This window comes from Colletes gigas, unplaced genomic scaffold (assembly GCF_013123115.1).
Source record: "Colletes gigas isolate AHSC1104 unplaced genomic scaffold, ASM1312311v1 Colletes_gigas_Sc00005, whole genome shotgun sequence".
NCBI lineage: Eukaryota > Metazoa > Arthropoda > Insecta > Hymenoptera > Colletidae > Colletes > Colletes gigas.
In genome coordinates, this window is record NW_025106634.1 from 6,895,095 (window position 1) to 6,918,830 (window position 23,736).

The following is a 23,736-nucleotide window of genomic DNA, read 5'->3' on the forward strand; positions in this document are numbered from 1 at the left end:
AGTATTGGACGAATACGTTGAATTTAAGACGCTGGTCATATTGTACAATTGTAAATATTAAAGAATTAAATATGAAACGAAAGAAACGGTTTTCGAGTTGAAATATGGCCACTCCTGGAGATCGTATGCGAGCGCCAAGACGGTGGGATGTCAAGAGTGTCTTTCCCCACCACGCGTTGAAAGAGTTCGAATAAGCGAAGGCTTGGTTCGTTTCTTTGTCTCATTCTTTCGCTGCTATTGCCGGCGTTGCATGGTCGTTTGCACAGTATTAACTTTATTTCGTTTAGTTTGCAAATTTATAATGGCAGAGAACAAGGAGCGTACGTTCATTATGATTAAACCGGACGGTGTCCAGCGTGGACTCGTCGGCAAAATAATCCAACGTTTCGAGGATAAAGGTTTCAAGCTTGTGGCGATGAAGATGGTGTGGGTAAGTTTCTCTATGTTCTGGCACATGTACATCAATCGTCTTTCATGGTAAAAATGCGCATACTCTTTCATAGCCACGTGGACGCCGGTTTCGTGTCAATTTTTTACAGCTTTTCGTAAAAAGTATTGTCACGTTTCCTTAATCAAGAAACAAGCAGCTATTCTAACTTTCATTCCCAAATCACATGACATTACGATTCCTCGCTATCGAGATAAAATGATTGGAATTTTTTTCTCGCTAATTTTTGCACCATCTTTGATGCAATTGCACTTAAGATCAGTAAACAAATGATAGCAGAACAATGCCAACGAGTAATTAACGAAGTTATTTTCATATATTACTCATTAGGACATATTTGTCTGCACTAACAGATGTATTGCAAATCGATATTAGCGTATTGTCTAAAGATAAAATTAATCTCATTTCGTAACAACTAACGATTTCAATGTAACGCTCTTTTGTAATAATATTTAAATTTGTCTCTTCAGCCAACAGAGGATTTGTTGAAACAGCATTATTCAGATTTGGCAAGTAGACCATTCTTCCCAGGCTTGGTTAAATACATGAGTTCAGGAACAGTTGTACCTATGGTAAATAATTATTTTTATATCTAACAACAAAATTTGGTACAGCAATAAAATTATTTTGAACACTTTTCAGGTATGGGAAGGCTTGAATTCGGTAAAAACTGGCCGTGTAATGTTGGGTGAAACGAATCCAAAGGATTCTGCACCAGGAACAATCCGTGGAGATTTCTGTCTGCAAGTTGGACGCAACATTATCCACGGTTCTGATTCTGTTGACTCTGCCAAGAAGGAGATCAAATTATGGTTTGGAGAGGACAAAAAGGAGGTTGTTGACTGGGCATCTTGGGCAGAGAAATGGATATACGAATAGATTGTTCGAAACGAACTATCAAGAAATATTACAGGTCATCTGTCTTTGTGTATATATGCAAAATTATTCTTTCACATATTGCCATTCAAGTAATACACAGTACATGGATCAGCTTGTAAAGTAATAAAACATGTTCTTGTATAAATTGTATTTAATATAACAGCATTGGTGTTGATCTTGTCACCTTTCATACAATAAAGACCAATTAACAAAAATAGCGAAGCATTAGAACTATCTTACATATTATCCTATGAATTTGTAAATCTTAACACGTTAAACGCGATGTCGGACTTCGAAGATAGACGATTTTATATTTAAAAAAATAATTCTTTATATATGATACTAAAAAATATTTGTACCATCTTTTAGCGAACTTTATTGAAACATTTCACATAAAAATGTAGTTTTCTATTTCTATACAGGCACATTTTTTGTAGACGTTACTTTTGTGGATAATGAAACGAAATTGACTCTGCATTTAATGTGTTAAGTAGCATACCAAAAGCTTATTAAAATGTGTACTTACACGGTTTTCAACCCATTGTTGAAAACAAAAAAATACACAAATAGTAACTTGCTTATGACAAGAAATGCCCAGAATTTTACATATATATAAAAAAGTAATAATCAATGATTTGCGATATAATTACGATGTACCTCTTACGCATTTGTTTATCACGAAGAATTGCGTAAAATAGGATATAAACAAACTTTTAACTCGTTCTTTGAGTTGTTGATTATACGCGATACAATGCATAGAATATTGTGCGTATATTGTACAAAATGTAATATTTTAAAGCAGTTAATATTCTTAACATAAACTTTATCGTCAATGTTTCGGCACATATCGGCATAGAATCAATTGTCCGATTGTCCCAAGTATGATTTACAGGAAGGACAATAGTGTTTCTTCACCATACAGCTGTCTATACAGTAAGGACAGGGTGCACAACACCACAATCTAGAAATAAATATCAACGGTTAAATCTTCTTCATCTTAAAACCAAACATTTAATGGAAACGCGAAGTGTATTCGAGTATATGCAAATATATTTTTATTACTATGTATGTAGTATGTTTCAAATACATACTGAAACTCTCACTTTATAATGAGTATGTGAGAATGAATGAATCGTGTGTCGTGTAAATATGTTTCGTATAATTACCCTAAAATGCATAAAAGTATGGCAAAAAGGTGTGTTTTTGTGTTTGCTTCAGTTTCTATCATCGTGCTAATGTGGGCATGACAAACGGGACATGTTACACTTTGCGAGTCTGAACCCCACTGATAGGCTCCCACGATGACAACATCTGTAAATAGCATTGTTCAATTATTTCAAATAGTATATAAAAAGTAAGGTGTCAGTTACAGATTAATTACTGATAGATGACTGTTAATGACGATCAACGCGGGTGGCGTACAATTTACACTCTTCTACCTTATATTTTAAAATTAATATATATTAATAATTGTCCTATTAAAGAACGCATATCAATAATTAGCAAATAATGAAAATTATTCGTAGTTGGACTAATCGTCTATAACTAAAAAAATAGAGCTAAGAATGATTGTCAGCATGAAAAATGGTCAGAACGCTCGATATTCAAATCGTAGCTTCTCAGGTTTCGTTAATTCGTTTTATTCGGCTTTGCACTTTGTAAACTTCCCGATTATCGATATAGGTGCTAACTATATTCAGGACAAAGTTAACTGGCAGTTCAAGGCAACTGATGGCCTCTCCCCACTGTTCTATCTTTCGTCTTTTTTCTTCATCTTGCAGTTGTGCCTGAGAAACAGGAAACATACACCTGCAATGCTTTTTCCATATCATAGAGTACATTAGTGTTTGTGGTTGAACCCTTTATTTCTATAATTTGTACATACTTGGCTCTCTGGCCCCAGAGGGTGGTGGCATTGGAGGTGGTGGTCCCACATAATCAGGTGGTGGTCCCATAAAACCAGGTGGTGGTGGTGGTGGTGGATGACTTTTGTCCATTATGATATTACAATTCTTTGAAAGAAATGAAACATTTAATGATAAATAATAACAATGACACGATTATTCTTATTTTTTAAATTAATCAGATATATTTAGTTTTGCTCCTCACTGTTTAATCAGCATTTGATCATGTTACACTGGAAGTTTTTACACATATCTTGGAAACTAAAGCAACTTATAACATATTTCAACATACTTCAAAGAAATTAAGAAAAGTATGGTCAACGTTAATTGCTTAACCTTTTAAAGTTAATGGGACTGTCAAGAATGTTAAGTCGTAATTATACTGACTGTTTCAAAATGATGGGACAGGCAGTTTTATCATTTTACAAATCTGTGGCTTCGTTTTCGAAATACAGTATTGTCTCTCTATAGCCGCGAGTGTCGGGACCGGGCGCACGCAACTTGAGAGACGAGTAGTCTATTCGGCTTTCTTTGATTTGACGCTCGAGCGTTCAAGGGGGATGGGGCTCGTCGACTTTTCTTCGGCTTTCTGTTTGATATCCGATACCCGATGTCGCGGCGCGGTGATTACAAACGAAGTAGTGGGGATAGCTTCGCGTCTATAGAGAATCCGAAAACGCGCGGCTATAGAGAGACAATACTGTATACGTAATCAAAGTTTTTAATTAAGCATTTTAAGTTTTAAAAACGGGCATGTGCTCTCGTAATAAGAAAACTTTCGCGTTTAATGGCGAAAGTCTTTTCGATTTCTTTTTATTCTAGCTTGGCTCATTTTTTTTCTCGTAAATCAAATGTACAGCATTTCCAGATTATGTTATCGAACGTATCGGTTCATTCTTTTGAAAACTATCCTGTATATTAAATTGTTTCTTTCTAATGTATGCTATACCATCGATCATATATCAGATTCTGACGCATAACGAATCATTATAATTACGACGAATACAAATTTTATCAATCAATGAGTCACCGAGTCTCCTCGTATCACAAATTCCTACAACGCTTACCTTAACAGATAATGGTGGATTTTATTAAAACTCAAACACGGAAGCAGGAAAGTGTTTGAAAGTTACGATACTTTAAAATTGACTATATGACAATTAATCGAAGAAGATAAATCTCCAGGCTAACAGGAAATGTAGCGACAACGAATATCTCGGTGCGATAAATTTGTAATAGGAAACTATAGTGAATGGTATTTCATTTGTTCGCACCAATGTGAAAAATAATTGCTGAGGTTATGAAATTGTAGCCGGCGGATATTATTTATCTGCCTAAAGGCCTTGATGTTCGATAAGCAAAATGAACAATTTTCAAAATGTCGAAAAATCCTTCACGATACGTTTAAATATCGTTGAAAATTATGTACAACGTATTCAAGTATCAGAAAAATTCAGAATATTATATCCGAACGAGTCTGATGTTGTGTAGAAAGACACGAAATAATCAATTAATATTTACGTAAGCCGTGTGTGTTTGTTCACAGTGGGATTTCCTGACAAACACAGACGGTATAACCAGTGATATAATGATATGTCAAGCAAGTAATGACGGTTATTCCCAGTAATCTTGGTTCGTACAAAATGTTTTGCTGTTGTGAGCTTTTAAAAAGTACATGGATTACAAATAGTTAATATTATCGAGAGTATCGAGAGTGAAAAATACAGACGACAAACTTATCAATTACTTGATCGATTATCCGTGTAATTTTTATTAACCATTTATCTTTATCGTCGTAGTATCAATACCGAGAGAACATCGGTTGATAAGATTGCAACTTAGAAAAGTGAAGCCTTTATAAAATGTATATAATCAACAGTAATGTAACGAGATTGTGCAAAAGTTTCTAACGCACAATAGTTTCAAACCACTAGAAATCAGATGGATATGCGTTCAATATTCGAATGGAAAACTTCGCGATAAAAGATAATGGGAGTATTGATTTTTTGCGACGAAACAATTCGAACGAATGCGAGGTTTCACTGAATTTATCACCTTTTACATTATACTGATATCATTTTTATTCCGTAGATAATTTCATTCTTCTTTGATCCAATTATACAATTTTCTCTGCACAGATTTACTCGTCTCGTTAGATTGTCACTTGAGCTTTTCGATGTCTATGCACGAAAAAATTAATTCCCAACGATTGATTAAAAAGTATAAAAATATGGATAAGTATGATGCTATTTTACGTCAGGTTATAAATCGAACAAAATACGAAGCGTACAACGTGTTAATTACATGTTATATAGACGAAACAACATTTTCAAGGATAAGCTTCGGTGTCTTTTCACACTCTGACTGTGCCACCTTGATCTTCGTTATTTTTATGACAAGTTTCGTGTATGTATTTATGTTTACGACATGTGAAAGCCGATTGATTCTGTAAAAGTATTTCGGTTTCGTTTTCTACTACTTTCACAGGGATTAGTGCATGCTACTTTGACAATGGAAATGGAATTAACTACGATTGTTAATTAGAGGTGTAACGTGACACTGAGTGATAAAATTTGACACGCCACAAATGCCTTTGCAATTCGTAATGCAATCCTCTTCTAGATCAAACATGTGCGTGGAATATTTTACACGACACGCTCTAGTCACTAATAAACCAACTCTTTACAAACATAAATGAACGCATTTTCAAAACATAATGTTTGCTTAAAAAGTGAATAGAACCCCTCGCCGATAGATACAAAATTAAAATAGACCACAGAATGCCAGCAATGTAAACACTTTACGAACGTGATGTAATAAGATTGTTAAGATCAAATGCCAGAAGTTCATTTCGTATTTACAAGTTCACGAAGTTATTTAGTCTAATCTATAATTATATAACAAGATAATTTATTGCCATTTTCGTGCACACATACCTGTTACAATAACGATGGCTACGACACTTGTCGCCGGCGTGACGATAGAACGTTGAATTCCAACTACCAACTTGGGTTCACGCCGCTATCACTCGCCTCAAATTATCTATATACACATCCACATAAACATGCAACATACACACACACGCGCACACACATACAGATTGGCAGACGTAAAGTGGGAGTCACATTACCGAGTGGGGGGACTTCTGAGAAGTGACGTAGAAGAACAGGTAAGTGTTCTGTTTTCTTCAGGTGCAAGGAAATGTCTTATATATTAAAATGTAATCCCTGGAATCCTAAAACAGAATTGTTGAAAAATATTCCATTAAACGACATAAGATTTTCGTACATATAGAATGAATATTAAAATGTACAGTATCCCAGAATGCATTGTATAAGCCCAGATCGATATATGTTTTCTTTAAAAATAAATTGATGACTTGGATTATCGAGAATGTATATTATCGTATGTTATCGGTAAAATCGATTCTAAGAATAAGCACGTATAATGATAAATTAGGATTATGATAACCAGATCTATAGAATATTAATGTTTCGAATTATGCAATTGGTATAAATTAGGTAAAAGAATATCTTTTTTGCTTCATTTTTTAACCTAAGAAATAACTTTTTCATGCTTAAGATTGACTGAAAATATTATGTACCTCTAATCGGTTTTCCAGTTCCGTGCCTAAAAAATCTCAATCAGGCCTTGCACACGGGGAATAAGTATGTAAAACAATTGCATAATTGGGAGGTAGTAATTTGTTGATCAAATAAAAAAATTATACACAGTAATGACAATTTGTTATTTCCATGCAGTCGTTCAAAAATATCTTGGTTGTGTTGAATTTTGGTTCATGCAGAAATGTTAGGAATCTCTAGAGCAAATTGTAAGTTTGGAAAGAAAGCGTAAAATTAATAAATATCTTCGACAACTCTGTACATTGACAATGAATATCATCGATTGTCTGGATATTATATTTTTTTTTTTTTTACATTCGGTGTTTTATTTGTTAAAAATCTTTACGGTTTATGCATAAGTTTAACGCATATCCACATAAATTGTTTCTTTTTACAAATTGTTCTATAGATTTGTAAAAACCGTTATATGGAAATCATAAATAAAATATAAAAATATATATAAAATGTGATAACTTTTTATGAGCATAATTTATAAAGGAAATCAGTACAAATGTTAATCGTAATATTCGTCTACTAACTAAAGCGATTGTAAAATAAAATTTTCAGTAGTGATAGTAAAAATTTATTATTACCCTGAATGCGAAATTGTCACGTGTTCAACAATCGGTTATTGACCATACATAATCGGTTGGATAAATGCAGATTAATATACGTTTAAATTTCTTTTTATACACTTCGAATTGTGTAACCTTTCAATTTTCAGACTAATTGAATGAAATTTCTCAATTATGCGTACGTTACACTAGACAACAACTTTTAGGAGAAACTCGTTATTCGAGTTAACATTATCTATATTTGGTTTTAACGTATATGTATACCATCGTATACAGAAAAAACATATTCAAGTTTTCGGGTAATATTTTACTACGAAAAAATGTTGAAAATTTCACTCGACCCTAGAAAAAGATTGTAACGTTCAACACTCGTAATTCTACGATTTATCCAAAGAATCGAATCGCGATCGATCGATTAAACGTTCGTTCGCATATAAATGTACTATGTTCTTTGGCTAATAAGACAACAGTTACCCTAACAATAACAGTACAGCGACAACAACCTAAAACACGTTCTGAACAATAACGTCGTTTCGTCGTCCAATTGGAAACAAGTCGTTTAAAAATTTCGCATCGAACTCTGATAATCTTTTAACATACTCTTCCCCTAACTAACATCGTACGCGCCTATACCAATTCAAATCGATCGTTCGCGCTAATAATCGTTTAAAATTCAATTCCTACGTAATGTCACGAGTCTTAACGGTCGACAAGTCAGCCAAAGGGTATTATATGTATACGGGAAAGTAAACTACTAGTAAAACGATCGGAACGATCGGTTGCGAGGATAAGTTTCTATCAAGCGTAGCTTGAAACGTGTAGTTAACTCAATTCGACGTTACTATTAGGATATCTCCGCGATCCCCATTAATATCAATACATTGGCAGTACCGATTTGGCTTCTATCTTTCGACGATATTTCTGTTGGAATGTTTCACGGATCAAAGCGAATGTAAATTTCGATGGATCAACGATGAGGCCGAAAAAGAGCGGGAGCACTAAATTTCACGGTGATTTCGCACTACGTGTATTCGTGCACGATGCATCGACGCGCTTCTCAGTCTTCGTTTCTTTACGATGGACGATCGGGCGTGGATTTGGTCTTCGGTTTACGTCCGAGTAACTTGCGAAACGACGAAGTCCATCTCGATCGATTAAATCCTGCTGTGCTTTGCTCGTCCGGTTCGCTGCAGCTAAGCGACTCGCTGATCTTTCTGCTTTTGCCGCTGCTGCTGCTAGTGCTGCTACCTCCGTTCTCATAACATCGCGATCTTCGGTCTCCGATTTCCGAAGAGAACCTGAAAAACATCAACCTTTAAAAACGCACAATTGCTTTCCCAAAACGTGCGACGGTTACACACGTTCTTGCTCCGTGTTCTTTCGTTTAATCCCGTGGCTGTTCGATTTGAGGTTAGGAAAGCAACTGTAGTTCAACGGACGAAATAATAAAATCGACTGTTTCGATACTAGTCGATAATTGTGGTACGTTTCGTTCTATTGCTAGTTACAATTCAAAAAGTGCTGGGGAATTTTATTCGAAGGAGCGACGATCTTCTAAATCGATTCTTGCTTCTGCGATCAGAAATGATTGAAACACGTACCCTGAATCGGAAGAGAAGGCTCTGGCTGTAGGCGGAGCACTAGAGTTGGCCGACGAAAGCGAGATTTCAGCGACCGGGGTGCTCGGATACGCCTCGTCGTCCGAAGCACTGTTGCTGCTGGTTGTACTGGTGCTGCTGCCGTTGCTGCCGCCGGCGCTACTGTCCACGCTGGACTCGTCGATGTAGCTTATTTCTCGATCAGCCAACGGCGAATTGGTCCTCTGTGCGCGCGACGACGACGTCGCCGGAGTTGCTGCCGGTCGCAACCAAGTACGCAGATCTTGCAACGGTGCTTGAAGGCACTTGAATAGATTGCCGCTGAAATTTTCACGAATACAACAGATGTACCAAGCCGCTAAAAACTCTCTTCGCTGTTATTTTAATTTAAATTATAGTTGACGTTTGCAAACGCTATTCTGTAACGGACTTACTCGTCGCGATAATCGTCGATTTCCGCGAAAGTGCGTCTCGCGTACAGACAAACGGAACATCGCCTACGACGACGGCAAGATGTGGCGTGAAGCGTCGCCGCACGAAGATGTCGCGCCGCGTGCCTCAACGTGATTGTTTCTCGGGTCAGGGCTGCGACGCCCTCTTCTCGCCTGCGTCTCTCCTCGCCTAATTCGCCCTGCTCTACGCGCAGCTTCTCCTTTAATATTTCGTTCTAAAAATAAACCAGGTTGCAAGGTTACAAGAATTCGACGCAACATTCACGACGTGTCCCTTCGTCCTTGGATAGGGGTGATTATCAGGAACAGTATAAAATGTTAATTACATCGTAAAAAATAAGTGTTCTAGGACGATCCGGTTTACATGCTTGATCTTAAAGTCTCAGAAGGAACAGAAGGAACGCGATGATATTTGTATTTGTTGCATGTTCACCTCTCTCTCGAGCGCATCTCGCTCGGCACGGATAACAGTAGCCTGCCTGACGACATCCTGTCGAGCTCGTTCCAGAGTCTGCCTTGTAATCTCGTTTTGCGCCAGTTGCATCTGCAGACGACGCAAAGCCACCTCGCGTTGCCTGTCTAGACGATCCCGCGCCGCCACGCAGCTGTCTCGATCAGTTTTAGCTCTCTCCATCTCTTCCTCTAGCCGGAGACTTCGTTCCAGCTGCAGAAAGAGCTCGTCCTCCTTGCTGCGAAGTTCAGATTCGCAACCCTCCAACCGCTTCTCCAACAGTCGTCGATTCTCCTCCAGTTTGTCTCTCTCGGCCTTGAAGAAGACGAACAGGATAGATAGACGACGGAAGAATACTTTCGTTTCGAAGCTCGGATTAAAATTAAGCGGTTGTCAATCGGTAACGAGAATACCATAACCGCGGGGGGAACGTTAACCGTGATAATAAACCTAATTAAAAAAGAGGATGAAACAGATCGTACTTCTAGCACTGCATCTGATTTCATGGTCGTTGCGTCGAGATGAATCTATTACGTTTGTTTCCAGCAAAGGATGCGCGAACATTTGCATGTGAAAAAGGTTAGGTTCCGAAGGAATTTTATAATTCAAGATACGCGTACAAAGATTAATCATCGTCCTACTGTACACGTGGAAACTGGTCTATATACAATTAAATCGATTGTGCGTCATCGGGCGTGTACAAGGCGATCCACCGGAAACGTTATTTAACATTACTTATTCTTCATCGAAAATACGAAGCATTCGTAAACGAATGGGTTTATAAATATCCGAGTAGCGGACCAACGATTCATTTTTCTAAGAATAATTTCCCTCCGAATATAAACGAATGCAAACCGTAAATTATAATTCTTCGTACTTGGTGAACGTCTGCATGAATATTTATCGTCGTTCGTCCATAGAAGAAAAAGTTTACGATTCTATTTTTAAACACTATTCGTAATCTGTTTTATAACCTAACAACGCCATTTCATCCTGCTCTATATAGGTATTTTTAATTTATTTGGAGAACGAATGAATTGTATACGAGTAATATCAATCTTCTTCTGATCATTCGGCTCGATCTACACGTCGTGTGACGTTATACAAATATAGGAGGCTTTTTTTCGATAAAAATGAATAATAATATCTCCGTTACGTCGTAGAAGAAATCACCTTCGTGCCTCGATTGACCCACAAAGCCACTAGAGTTTCGAGGATATTTTCGTATCTCTGACTGGAAAGAGGAGATCGAGGTATCCTGTTTCCAACAGACCATTCAATACGAAATACAATTATACTTGTAAAGGAAAACGCGACCGGAGAGTACATCCTCCCCGCGTATCCACTCACAATCATGTAAAACTTGTCCATCGAATTGCGTAAGCGATTAATAATAAATCATCGATCGACCGTGTCTGGTCGCATGCAAACGACCAGCTTGTCATCGAGCATTTCAATTCCCCGCGTACGAACCGGTGACCGTCACTGGCGACCTACGTCTAGCTCGACTTAACGCAACGCCAAACAAGATGACGACGAATACCGAAGCTCGTCACACCTCCCTCTTATGGCGACTCCACTCATTTATAACGGAACGCTAATTTCGAGCCGCGAAGACGGAAGTTTGTAATAGCCAATCCAACAAAAACTGAACGAACGAGGGTCTTCGACCTGGTTCGGATCGAACGTTGGGCTGGAAAACATCGTGAAAGGGATCCTGGGTAATTAACAGACCGATCGGGGAGATCTCCATCGTCGTGCCGCACCGATTCGTTTTTAATCGCCTGTTCGGGAGTCAAGGGTAACTTGCAACGAAAGAGTCCTGCATTTTACGAGCCTTTGTTTGCTGTGACGAGAGCGACCGTCTGCGAGCAAACAAGGCGACGACGTATCATATTTCGGCAAAGAAGACAGCCAATGTTTTTTCTCGCTCGAACGCACTCGCCGGGACAGCTAGAAAAAAACAGCGGAGGGAATAGCCAGACTATTCGCAACGAAACGGGTAACCATCGAGCGATTTCAAATTAATTTTCTAGCCAGAATCGAATCGTTACCGGCGTATTTAATTACAATCTCGAATGATCGTACGTTACTCGGGTCGTTATCTTTAATTTTCATAAGATACTCGACGGGCGAAACGAACCTCGTCGCTGGTTAGGCGGACCCGCCTTTAGGTTCGGTCGCGTCAAGTATCGCGCATTGTAGGTCAACCTAGGTGGGTAAGTCAGCCTCGAGAGGTTGATGAACGCCATTACGGGCTAGATTGGAGCACACGCCGAAAGGGGGGTGGAAGGAAACCGAAGAAAGTCGGGGAAAAAAGAGAGAAACGAGGCGAGTCGAAAGACAAGACGCGAAACCGCAGAAGGAAAAGCGGACTAACGAAACGTCGTTGTCGTTTCGTCTTTCTTTTCGTCTTTTCTTTTCGCGATTCCCCACGACTCTGTTTCTGTGGTCTGGTTCTGGCCAGCGATCGCGAGCAAATCCTGCGGTCGCGAAGGGAATAGGCAGACGTACAAGTGGTCGAGCCACGAGCGGAAGGCCAAGGGGAAACCGACGCGTACGGCCGGCGACCGAACGACTCGCCATTTTCTCCAGGCCTCTTTTCTCAAAAGGCTTCGCTCCGCTGGATAAACCGATTCGCCCGGTCTCTTTCACTTTCTTCGATCCTCTTACCGATTTTTTTTTATCTCTCAAGAGGTTAGGCCACTGTGGGAGGTTCGACGGTTATTTGTCGAACTTTGACGATGCACACCATCGACTAATTTCGTTAAACGGACAAACGACGGAACGGTATACCGTGTATCCATTGTTACAGTTACAGTTAAGGTTCACGACAGGGTCTGGGTTATGACACGAACATTACTTATCCGCTACCATCAAGGCTTAGAATTTGTACGACCTTTTACTACTTACTAGAATTTAATGGATAGGAGAACCCTAAAATTCGACAATTTGGGAGAACTTTCTCTGCGTTCTTATGGCGATTGTAGTACCGTAAACCCGAGAAACCCAATACACAGGTCGAAGGTGAGCTTGTACCTGCTTACAGGACGAATGAAAAATTCAGGAATCCGTACGAAACAAGTAAAAAAATACGCCAGACTTATTACATAACCTAAAAAAATACATTTTCGACTTCAGCGATCCAACGTTCCAAGTATTAAGCGACTAATCAAATGTTGACGCAGATATGGTATCTATTGAACGTAGACTACAAGAAACGATCTCTATTTGATCTAGATTATCCACGTTAGAGCACAGTGAGGTCTCTGTTTTCTTGAGGCAGGGAGCTGCTATGAAATATTTTAGAACACGGGTGAAAGGCTTAGAAAAAAAAAACGCTGAAGACCTTTGACACGATATGGGAAATTTTCACGGTGTCTGAATGGTGTAACCGTTCTAGAATAATCAGGATACGACCGTGACCTGCGAATCGAGCTGTTTTAAGATCACGGTGACAGAAAGTTGGACGATACTTTGCTAGACGCGCACGAACGCGCAAAATGAGATCTAGCTCGAACTCCGACAACTATGATATCCGTATCGATCTTTTTTTATTCCCGATCCGTCAATGACGACGCACACTCTCGTGGAGATATCGTCGTAGAGATAACGAAACGTCTCGCAACAAGAATCGGAAATGTCTCTTTTATATCTGGAAAAGTTTCTCCTCGTGCTCGACAATGGGAGTGGCATCTTATCGATAAATTTTTCAGGCAATCTCTCTCCCGCGGAAAGAGCCCCGTTTTCTCTTCCACATTTTTGCGGCTAATATTGCGAACCGGCGAGACTTGATTTCACTTCGGGCGCAAGCTTTTTCACTCTGATAACATCGATCCGACTAACAAGATCGCGGAAGAGAGTCTTCGTCTCTCCGCATCTCTCTTACGATCGTCTCGAGTATTAATCGCGATGTTACGTAGACGCTTGCACGGGAATTTGCACGCGTTACTTACGTCGCTGTATCACAAATTGTGTTTCGCGGTAAAACGTAACTCTAATTTAATACCGACTTATCTTGATTCACGAGTTAATCATTAATGCCGCGAACGGATAGCAACGTCCGCGACATGTTATCAAATCTTACGAGAGAAAGTGGGGTATTTGTACTCGGAAAGCGGAAAAAAAAATTATGTCGCGAAGATATTCCCACGATGAAAAATATATGTATACGTATACTGAGATATAAATGTACAATTTTAGTCGTTGCGCACCGGCTGGCATTTTGCACGAACACGGACAACGATCGACGACAGTTTTCCGGCTTCGTCGCGTTTCAGCATTTACGGGTTCCGTTTCGATGTACCCAGTGTCTATTTTTGCAACGTGTTCTAACTCGCCTAGGCCAGGACGACGATCTGGGACGAGACGACAAACGGGTCGCGGAGGGAAATTCTTCGAAAGACCCATGGAAAATACCTGGATGGAATTTTATTAGCGTCGTTTCGAGCAACGACTTAAATACAGGGGGGTAACTCAGGAAGTATATTGTCGAGTAAAAGTCGGTTGTGAATTGAATTTGAATGTGATTGGCGGAGTGGTTCGAAGGGGGGAAAAATTTCAAAATTCTATTGTCCGTTTGCCACCTGGTGTTGGAAGGGGATGATCTTGATGACGATGAAACTTACACAGGGAAAAATGGCGGTGGGAATTTCCCAACCTCGAAACGAATTTTCCTTGACTCATCGTCCAGGCGAGGTTTACGATCTTGCCTATTGACCTCAATAATCGAGCGCAGATCTGGCAGCCAGCTGTTCCATGGATAGCTACTTTTAGATTTCAAATACCGTTTACTGGCTACCTGCGTTTACGAGAGTCCGCGAATCAGCTAATTTTGTTTCTTAAGCGATTTTAAAAATAAAATACTTATTTGAACTGTCACGAATTCCCGAGGCTCTCATTTAATTCGAATATACAATCCCGATATCCGGATGTTTCAAGTTTCAGGAACCATGTTTGAACGATAAAGACAGAGTGCAGTGGAACCCCGATAGTCGCGCGCGACCTCGTTCGTTGCATTGTGTCGACAAGTGGAAGGAATTCAATGTCATCGGAACTGACAAAAGTCGTTTATCAAACGAGTGACAAAGGGAAAGGAAGTTTCTGTTCGGCACAAAGGCACGTTGCCGGTAAAAGACCAACGATTACGCGGGAAGTAAAGCGTGAACCACAGTGTGCAAATAGGACATCGGATCGATTATTTGGATATCTTTGCGACTCTCGAAATCTTCAGCCCCACCTTAAACTATCGACATATTTCTGCAACGAATGTTTAAATAAAAAACTCTTGAGAAATAGATGAACGCTATTAAAAAAATAAATAGTACAAGAACCTTGACTTATACGATAACAATTATCGAGCCCTGATCTCACTGGCTATTTCGATCGTCTCCGTTTAATCGGTGGTATCGATAACAAAAGCGGCTTATCGTTCGTACGCCGGACGAGTTAATGTTATCGATAGTGTTCGGCCTTCGTTCGCCACAACGATTCGATCAAGCGTCGTTAATCTTATTTCACGTACCTTGACTTCGTGATAACGTTCCTCCAGGTAATACGCGATACCCTTGGCTTCCTCATACTTGGCGGACAGGGCGATGTATTTGTCGTAGTGGCGCTTGAACAACACGAACCTGTAAACAGAAAGTACGGTGTCAGTTACCTCTCCGACACAACTTTACGTAATTTCATTGTACGGCCGGTGGGAAATATACGGGGTGTGTTTCGAATCGTTCGTATACTCTGTAACAAGGCGAAATTGAAAATCTTATACAAGAATTCGAACGATTAAAAAATACGTTAGAATCCGTTTATAATTCTTTGATCCGTTCACTCTCGCTGTCCTTTTCTATGGTCGTCGCCCGCGGCAAAAAAAAAAGGCAACTCCGAGACTCGACCGTTGCGTATATGTATATCTGCTGGTGTCAAATTTCGCTGCAGCTGCACGAAAGATGGACATACCAACCCCGCGGAGACATTCGTATAAAACATCGTTCACGCTGTAATATCTCCTCCATCGACTAGGTGGCAAACTGATCTTTGATCGTGTGGGAATTCGTCGGATTGTCGCCGAAGCGAGAATCTGTGAAACGGATTACGCGAAAGGGGGGCCCGAAAACGTCGCGAACAATTCCTCCTTTCGACTCCCGTTCCGTTCTCACTAAACGTAACATTCCCATTAGCCTCGATCAACGTCGCGACTCGGGTTCCGTAATCTCTCGTCGGAGATCTGCCGTTTGGAAACCGGAAACACGACCGGGTCCCACGCAATCCTAGCAACGTAACGAGCAATATCGAGTCAGCCGGGAAGACGACCTTTCGGCCATAGTGGCGATGCTGGCTGGCGATGGTCGTTGTCCGATACCCCCGCGGTGGTCCTCCAAGGTTCTCCGCGATCGATTTCTCTCCGTGTCTGGATCCTCCGCGCGTCGATCGAGCCACCAAAACTTCCTCTCTCCGGCTCTTTTTCTCTTCGACTGACTCTCCGTTGACGATCCTCGCACACCCGTCGGCAAACGTTCGTCCATTCTCTTCTGTCCGACCGAAAGACTTTCGCTTTCTTGATTCTTTCGACGTGGGCCGGCAGGCAACCGTTCCCGTCTTCCGTGGATCCGACGATGATCTTTCGCCTCCCTTCCGGCTGGCTCTGACTGCTTCTCGAGAGCCTGTCGCAGCTTTCTGGACCGCGAGAATCTCCTCCGTCCCGATAACCAGTCCCCGCCGACCGATGTAATTTTACTCCAGCCTCCAAGGTGACGATCGAGCTCGCTTGCAATCGATAGCTACGCGCGACGCCGATCGACCGTATCCGGCCTCGGTTCTGCTCGCGGAACACCGATTCGAATCCACGACTGTTCCAGATCGACGTGATTGGAAACCGGATGCGTCGATTCGCCGATCCAATTATGCACCACTTTTCATTAGACGCTCGCTGATCGATATTCGCGACGATCCTTCTTCGAAAGTATCAGCCGTTTAAGACAAATAGAATCGCGGTACAGGTTTCGCGAATTCGCGATGCATAACGCGCGTCCGTTGCGGGAAAAGTAAAATCGACGAGCGGCGATAAATACTGTTGTCAACGATCGTTCGTAACTCATCGTCGAACGGAATTCACCAACGGAGAGAAATTGAACGCGAGTAGGTTTCGCGACTTTTACGATTCGTTCCCGATCGATATTCAGCTGGCGTACGGACAAAGAAAATTTTCATGCAACTTTCTAAGCAGCGTGATCTCGGTGGAAGGGTTAACAATACCGAACGACCGTAACGAAGGTGGAACGCGAACTACGCGCAAAAGGGTGACGCTGTTTGTTTGCTTTTCTACCGTCGCGCGACAACGCACGAGGTTTACGCGTTATTCGAGAGATCGTACGCGGCTAGACGCACATAAAAGAAAGCGAAGACACGCTTCTGGTTTTCGGCGTAACCACGAGTGAAACTTTTTTTCCACCGACTCGCAGCATCGACCGGTGGACAAACGTAAAAAATTCCAAGCACGCGATACACAAATTCTTAAAACGAGAATTCACTGTCCAAGCCTTTTGCCGATGGACAGGTGTGTGGCAAGCGTGGCTATTTTAATAAATTTATCGTCGTAGTCGCACAGTTAGCCTAATGGAATCCGCCGTTACCGACAGTGATTAATAATTAATCGAATAGACGTTCTAGATGTCTCTGCACTGATCCACTTATCGATAAATCAGTACTGTTATGACTGGAAACATATATGTACACCGTGCCGTGCTTAATGTCAATTATAGCTTATTTATAGTTAAACTATATTAAATAAATATTATTATATATGTCTATTCACCAAAAAATTTTTCCAAAACGATTTGAAATTCTTTTTTTTCCGTCGAAAAATTTCACACATTCTCGAATTTTTTTCTCGGAAGTGCGTAGGATTTCGGGAGTATGTGTAATGACCAAAAATGATTGTAATTGACTCCCGCAACCAAATATAATTTTTTCAGAACGATTTGAAATTTTTTTTTTCCGTCGAAAAATTTCACACCTTCTCGAATTCTTTTCTCGAAAGTGCGTAGGATTTCGGGGGTATGTGTAATGACCAAAAATGATTATAATTGACCCCCGAAACTGAAAATAATTTTTTTAGAACGACATGAAATTTTTGGATTTAATTGTTAATAACTATTTAACGATGCCTCCAGCAACAAATTGGTATTCTTGATTTTCGTCTTATTTTGGCCTCTAGAATCTCCGTTATATATTAAAATATTCATAGTTGTCAAGTTTCCTTGTAAATGTAAATTGCACCGTGATTTGAAAATATGCATTCAGCGAACTCGCGGACGCTCCAAGTACCGCTCGAACCGTATGCAGAAAATTGTGGTGTTCGTTCAACGGTAAAAATACAGTCCGCGAGTGACCTGAAAATAGCCATCGTTTTTGGCAAGACGTATTTTGAGTGTTCGATCGGAGTTGGATTCGAATCGTTCGTAGAATCGATACGCATGGAAATGGATGTTTCGATCCCTCCCCCCTCTGAAGAAAATTCTGTCGCGCCTGGAACGAACAAAATTCGAATAAGATATTACTTGGCGCGGTTAGCGAGGCGTTCGTTCTCTACGGATATCTGATAAATTCGCGGTGTAATTTTTTTCTCACGTAGAGGAATCTTGGAGGAAAGTCCGCGTCCCAGTTCCCTCGGCATCGTTTCGCGGCCATCGCGACGGCGACGACGTTTTCGAAGAGCGTAATAGGCATAATGCTGGCCTGGCCACCGAATCGGAATCGCCGATCAGCGTGTTCTTCGACGCGTGACCATTGACTCGTGCTAGCGAGTCAGCATCGAACACCGACGAGCCATCTACGTCGACTTGGCCATTGTAAAGAAAAGAACAGAGCTAAAGATAGCGGACATTCGAACAGCCTCGGCTGCCTCACCCTGCTGGCCAACCCCTCTTTCTCCCTCCCCCTTTACCCGTCCATTGTGCGGATGACCTCAACCGAAATACGCGATGGACAATCGTCCTCAATCTCCAGCTGCGTTTCCCTTAACCTTTCGACTCGAAATAAGGAAGCCTCGCGAGAGCAAACCTCCGACGCCGCGACCGTCGCTTTAATTAGACGCGGCGTGTTTTCGAAATATCCGACTGCTCGTCTCATACGCGAATACCTTCCACATATTTGCCCCGTCGAGTCGCCTACAATTCCGCGAACTTTTTCAAGGTTCTCGGCCATTTGTCCAGTATCTGTTACGTTATTAGCAATTCATCATCGATCGAGACTGGATTAAGTTTCATAAAATTGATATAAACAACGAAGTAGATATTTTCAATTTGTCTCATAATCGTTATCTCTAATTACGAGGAAACTGACCAAGTTACTGTAACTAACGCGGGCCGATTAATTGCATCGATTAAATCTTGTTATAATTGGACGGTTGCTCGGGCACCGGGGTCCGCCGGCATTTTTCTTCAGAACCGTTTTTCATTGAGAACGCAGAGAACGCGTGCGTTGGCGCTAGATCCAACGGAAGCCACGCCTTCCTTCTTCGTTAAAAATGAAACGCTCTTTGCTTTCCGTTTTTAAGCGTGCGTGAACGCGCTCGCGCGCGCGTTTTGGTTCAAATAGTTTGTCAATGATTCAACGTCACCGACTAAATCAAACCGCGCGCAAGAAAGCTGAACCGAGCCGACAAACGTGTTTTTCTACATCTTACGAACAGAAAGAAATAAGATTTTTAGCGGTGCATCTAAAAATTAACGAAAACAAATACGTTCCAGTATATTACGACAATTAAAGAAATTTTATCGGATGGACAAGCTGTTTATTTATTACCGATACATGAAATTTTACGTCGACGGTATACAATTAATTTAATTTTATTGTCTTTGCTATCGAGGAACCTGCATACCAAGACGAAGCTATTTAGAACAGGGTCACGAGAAAGATTACACGTATGTGGAAGGATTCGAGATGAGACTGCTAGAAAATGCTGTTCCAAATGTGGAAAATAGGTTGGCGTCGATTTAGACGCGTTCAAAAAGTGGAACGATAAAAAATAAATGACAACTATCACCCGTACGACTAAATACATTACTAAATACAAAGTTTACGATGATGATCGTTGACCATAAGTTATACGACCCAGGGCAGAACAACAGAACTTGAATAATTGCAGGAAAATGAGACTACATTCTTGCATGCGTATCGAGACTCGAGCAACAAAAAAAAAGGAGAAAGAGAAACGTTTTTAACCGTTGCCTATGTCTTCCGTTTCCTCAAAGACCATTTTTGGTTGAGCACTGCGCGTACACCGTGCTCTTACTCAGAAATATACTCTTAGCAATCATCTACAATAATTATTCGTTTCTTCTACTTGCAAATTGTTCGCTTTCTTCCGCGTAAATTTCATTTACTTATTTATTTTAAAGCCAGCCTATTTTTTTTTTTTTTTTTATTTCACCCGACGTAAAATTAATTCAATATTGTTTAATACTTTATTTTGGCATACTGTACCGAAACGTAGCGTTAAAAAAGTTTCGGTGCGTGTAGCGGTTGTTAAAATGGTTTGTCGTTGTATCAAAGACATCGTATGAACAGAACAGTGTACAATAGAAGAATAGAATCGGAAACGATGAGTTCTTCCACGCTTCTATTGTGCGTTGCGAGATACGGTTCCAAAGCTTCGGAACAAATTTCACGCAGCATTTCCGCCTCAAATTACTATCGGTGCATGTACATGTATATTTTATATCCTACCGGAAATGTATAAAAAAAGTTGTTCGATCCGTGGAGGCGAACCTTACGATGGAATTTTTTACGTATAATCTCAAGAAAATAAAGTGATTTTGAAAATTGTGCGAATAAAAATAGGGGATGGGAAAAGATTCCATTGCAAATAAATTCATGTTTATAGTAAATCTATCAACTTTCTGGGACGTTCGATAATCTGGTAAATAACCGAATCAATCTGCATACGGTCCAATTGGAACGTTCCGTGTCGAGTGCATCCGACGCGTTTACATTCCGTCGTAAAATTCGAGAAATCATCGTAAAGCCATGGTAACCGGTCATTTGTCTGCATTTACGGTCACATACATATTTCAAATCCCGGATCTTCGGCGGCGCGACTTGCAAATCTGTAACATCGACTTCGAAAAGAACTCTTTGCATCGTAAATTATCGAGGAACAGTACATCTGCATCTTCTTGCTTTTTCACGAACGACTTTAATCTCTTCACGCCCTTGGCCACATATGTGGACGTTTAGTACAATTATAGTTACTCTCAATAATGCATAGACCCAAAAAAAGAGAAAAAAAAATCGTCCCTGAAGAGGCTAAATGCTCTCATTGTCCTTCACACGTGGCTGCAGTTTAATGTAAAACGAAGAAAAACGCGCAACGTCGAACGAACAGATTTAAAAGGGAAAAGGATAAGAATCGTACGATCGACGGTACAAAACAGTCTAAAGGCGATAAAAAATATACTGTCACGGTATTTTCTCAAATTAGAATTTTGATATCGTATTTACAGATCGGCGAGGTTACGTCGCCGCGATGAGAACCGATAAAAATCGATGATCTCATTCGCGACGCGAATAAAAATGCATGCCATATACTAGATAAAGTCGAGATCAAGAAACGGGAACTTCTGACACGCGTCACTATCGGTCGTAAGAAGTTGATGGAAATTCAACAGAGACTACATAATTCTGAACATCGAACAGGATCACCGGCGCCTTCGTATCTCGGAAAGATCGCGAATAAGAAAAAATAATTTACGTGCACCTTGCAGCCGACTTAAAGCTGCGAGTATTAACATCAAAACAACGATACTGGGCGAAACGTTTCTTTCTGTCCTTATCTGCAACTTGTTTTGGCTGTCGATACGTGGGTGTTTGTTTTATTTTCGAGGTGAGAAAACACCAGGAAAATTGCATAAGCAAAAACGACTAAGAACAATGGATGGGGAGAGTAAAAAAAATGGTATCGCGAACCTGTAGAGATCATTCTCGGTAACGATGTCTCGTATGGAATCCTCGGGATCGATGCGATCCGCCGGGACGCCCGGTGCTCCCACGACCCTCGAGGATAACAAGGGACACGGAGGTGGTTTCGAGTCGGTGGCCTCGTGGAGGGCGCTGGCCGCGATCAGGTCATCCTCGGAGGCGGTGCTCGGCAAAGGCACGCTAGGGCTCGGGGAACGCGAGCCAGATATCACGCCGAGCAAATCCTCGCTCCTCGAGTGCCTCATCTCCATACCACCGTACCTCCCGGTGGTCGTTCCCATCGCTCCAACGTCCGTTGCACGCTCGATCTCCCTGTGGTCGGTCCCGAACAACACGAGCGTCTTTCTCCTCGGTCTCGTTGTTTCGATCTCGAAGGAATCGACGATCCAGTAACCGCTGCTACTCCCATCCGGACAAGCCTTGTTCTCTTGCTACCTCTCATTCGACTACGTCCGGCACGACGACGCACGATCCACCGATTTTCATATTCCGCGACGTCTCTCTCTTTCTCTGTTCCTCGTCCTCCCGTTGCCGCCTTTCGCTCCTCGTGCGCTCCTCCGCTTCCACGATACGTTCTCAGGTAATTCCTTCGTTCGCGACGAACCAGAATTCCTACTACGTGCGGCGATTCACCTCCGCGAGCACTGCTTCGACCGCTGCTATTTCGCGACAACTTTTCAAACGGTCACCCCCCATTCGAGCGCGATCGTGTCCAAGCACGCTGTTCGACTTCGAGACGGTTGCCCGGTCGCTTCGTTCTAGTTCATCGGTCGATTTCTCGTTACGATCCCGCCGTAACACCGTGATCCACGAGATTTAGTAATCGCCGTCGACGTTTGAGTAACGCTCGATTATCGAGAGATCGTTGTTTGAATCGTCGCTCGGCACTTTCTCAATTTTCAGCGGGACAACGAATACCGCGACGCCGCGCGAAATACCGAGGGTAACGGACTTTTTACGTTCGTTCACGCGCATTACCGCCGACTGTGTCGCGGATCTTGTCAACTTCACCGCGTTTCACGAGTGCCGTGTCAAGGTATCGGTCGCCAACACGCTCGTCATGGACGAATCCACGTTTCGACGATCGCGAAGAGAACTTGTTTGATCCCCGCCGATGATCGACGAGTCTAATCACCGATAGAGATTCACGCCGCCATTTTCGTCGTGCGATTCTGCGAATGTGCACCTTGTAACGTGCGCCTCTCAAGGAACACCGGACACACGGGGTACGCGCGTCGAATAGGCTCGGCCTTCTCCCGATTAAAGTAATTAGAAGGAGCAGGGTGGTTCTTTTCGACCATGCGCGGTGAACAACGCGACACACGCACACCGTAGTCGACACCCGGAATCGTCCACTTTACGCGACGGGAGTACGCGATACACTGGTGATCGTGCAAATTTAAACTCTCTTCGCGTGAATTTTTCTCCGCGGTGCCACCTTTCTTTCGCGAGCCACAACCGAAGTCTGCCGTAACGGGAACCACCGGGGCCAGTTCGTCCTTTCGCAAGGAAGGGGCGTTCAGGAAAGGATGCACGTATACTGGCGCGCTACTGCGCGTTCGCCGCAGGTATACGACGACATTAACCAATGAACGTCCCTTGATCGGAAACGGGTCACAGGTAGATCCTTCGGCCTTCTTCCCTCGACCTTCCTCCAACGAATGCGTACCATTCTTAGAACTTTCGGAAACTTTAATCCTATTGCGATAAGCACCGCGTATCATTGGCCTTTCGGTCGATTTGAACATCGAGATCATTCGATCGCACGAGTGCAGTATGTTTTTCGTGGAAGTGAGGTTAGCTCGTGTTTAAGCGGTGGGAATA

At 41.7% G+C, this 23,736-nt stretch overlaps 3 protein-coding genes across 4 annotated transcripts; 1 reads left to right on the forward strand and 2 right to left on the reverse strand.

Moving 5' to 3' along the window:
- Nucleotides 1-207: 207 nt before the first annotated feature.
- On the forward strand, nucleotides 208-1,543 carry LOC122395378 (nucleoside diphosphate kinase). The gene is made up of 3 exons (XM_043392884.1): nucleotides 208-430; nucleotides 919-1,020; nucleotides 1,091-1,543. The coding sequence occupies exons 1-3, from the start codon at nucleotides 251-253 to the stop codon at nucleotides 1,325-1,327; spliced, it is 519 nt and encodes a 172-aa protein (XP_043248819.1). The 5' UTR covers nucleotides 208-250; the 3' UTR covers nucleotides 1,328-1,543.
- A 202-nt stretch (nucleotides 1,544-1,745) lies between these two features.
- Nucleotides 1,746-6,263, reverse strand: LOC122395379 (lipopolysaccharide-induced tumor necrosis factor-alpha factor homolog). The gene is made up of 4 exons (XM_043392886.1): nucleotides 6,168-6,263; nucleotides 3,213-3,339; nucleotides 2,494-2,638; nucleotides 1,746-2,288 (listed from the first exon to the last, which is right to left on the reverse strand). The coding sequence occupies exons 2-4, from the start codon at nucleotides 3,322-3,324 to the stop codon at nucleotides 2,186-2,188; spliced, it is 360 nt and encodes a 119-aa protein (XP_043248821.1). The 5' UTR covers nucleotides 3,325-3,339; nucleotides 6,168-6,263; the 3' UTR covers nucleotides 1,746-2,185.
- A 1,190-nt stretch (nucleotides 6,264-7,453) lies between these two features.
- Nucleotides 7,454-23,264, reverse strand: LOC122395370 (paramyosin-like). Of its 2 annotated transcripts, none has more exons than XM_043392867.1 (6): nucleotides 21,901-23,264; nucleotides 15,455-15,563; nucleotides 9,913-10,245; nucleotides 9,462-9,694; nucleotides 9,031-9,348; nucleotides 7,454-8,727 (listed from the first exon to the last, which is right to left on the reverse strand). In XM_043392867.1, the coding sequence occupies exons 1-6, from the start codon at nucleotides 22,191-22,193 to the stop codon at nucleotides 8,502-8,504; spliced, it is 1,512 nt and encodes a 503-aa protein (XP_043248802.1). In that variant the 5' UTR covers nucleotides 22,194-23,264; the 3' UTR covers nucleotides 7,454-8,501. The 2 variants fall into 2 exon arrangements, with proteins under 2 accessions (XP_043248802.1, XP_043248804.1); XM_043392869.1 differs by lacking the exon at nucleotides 21,901-23,264 and adding an exon at nucleotides 16,246-16,567.
- Nucleotides 23,265-23,736: the final 472 nt, after the last annotated feature.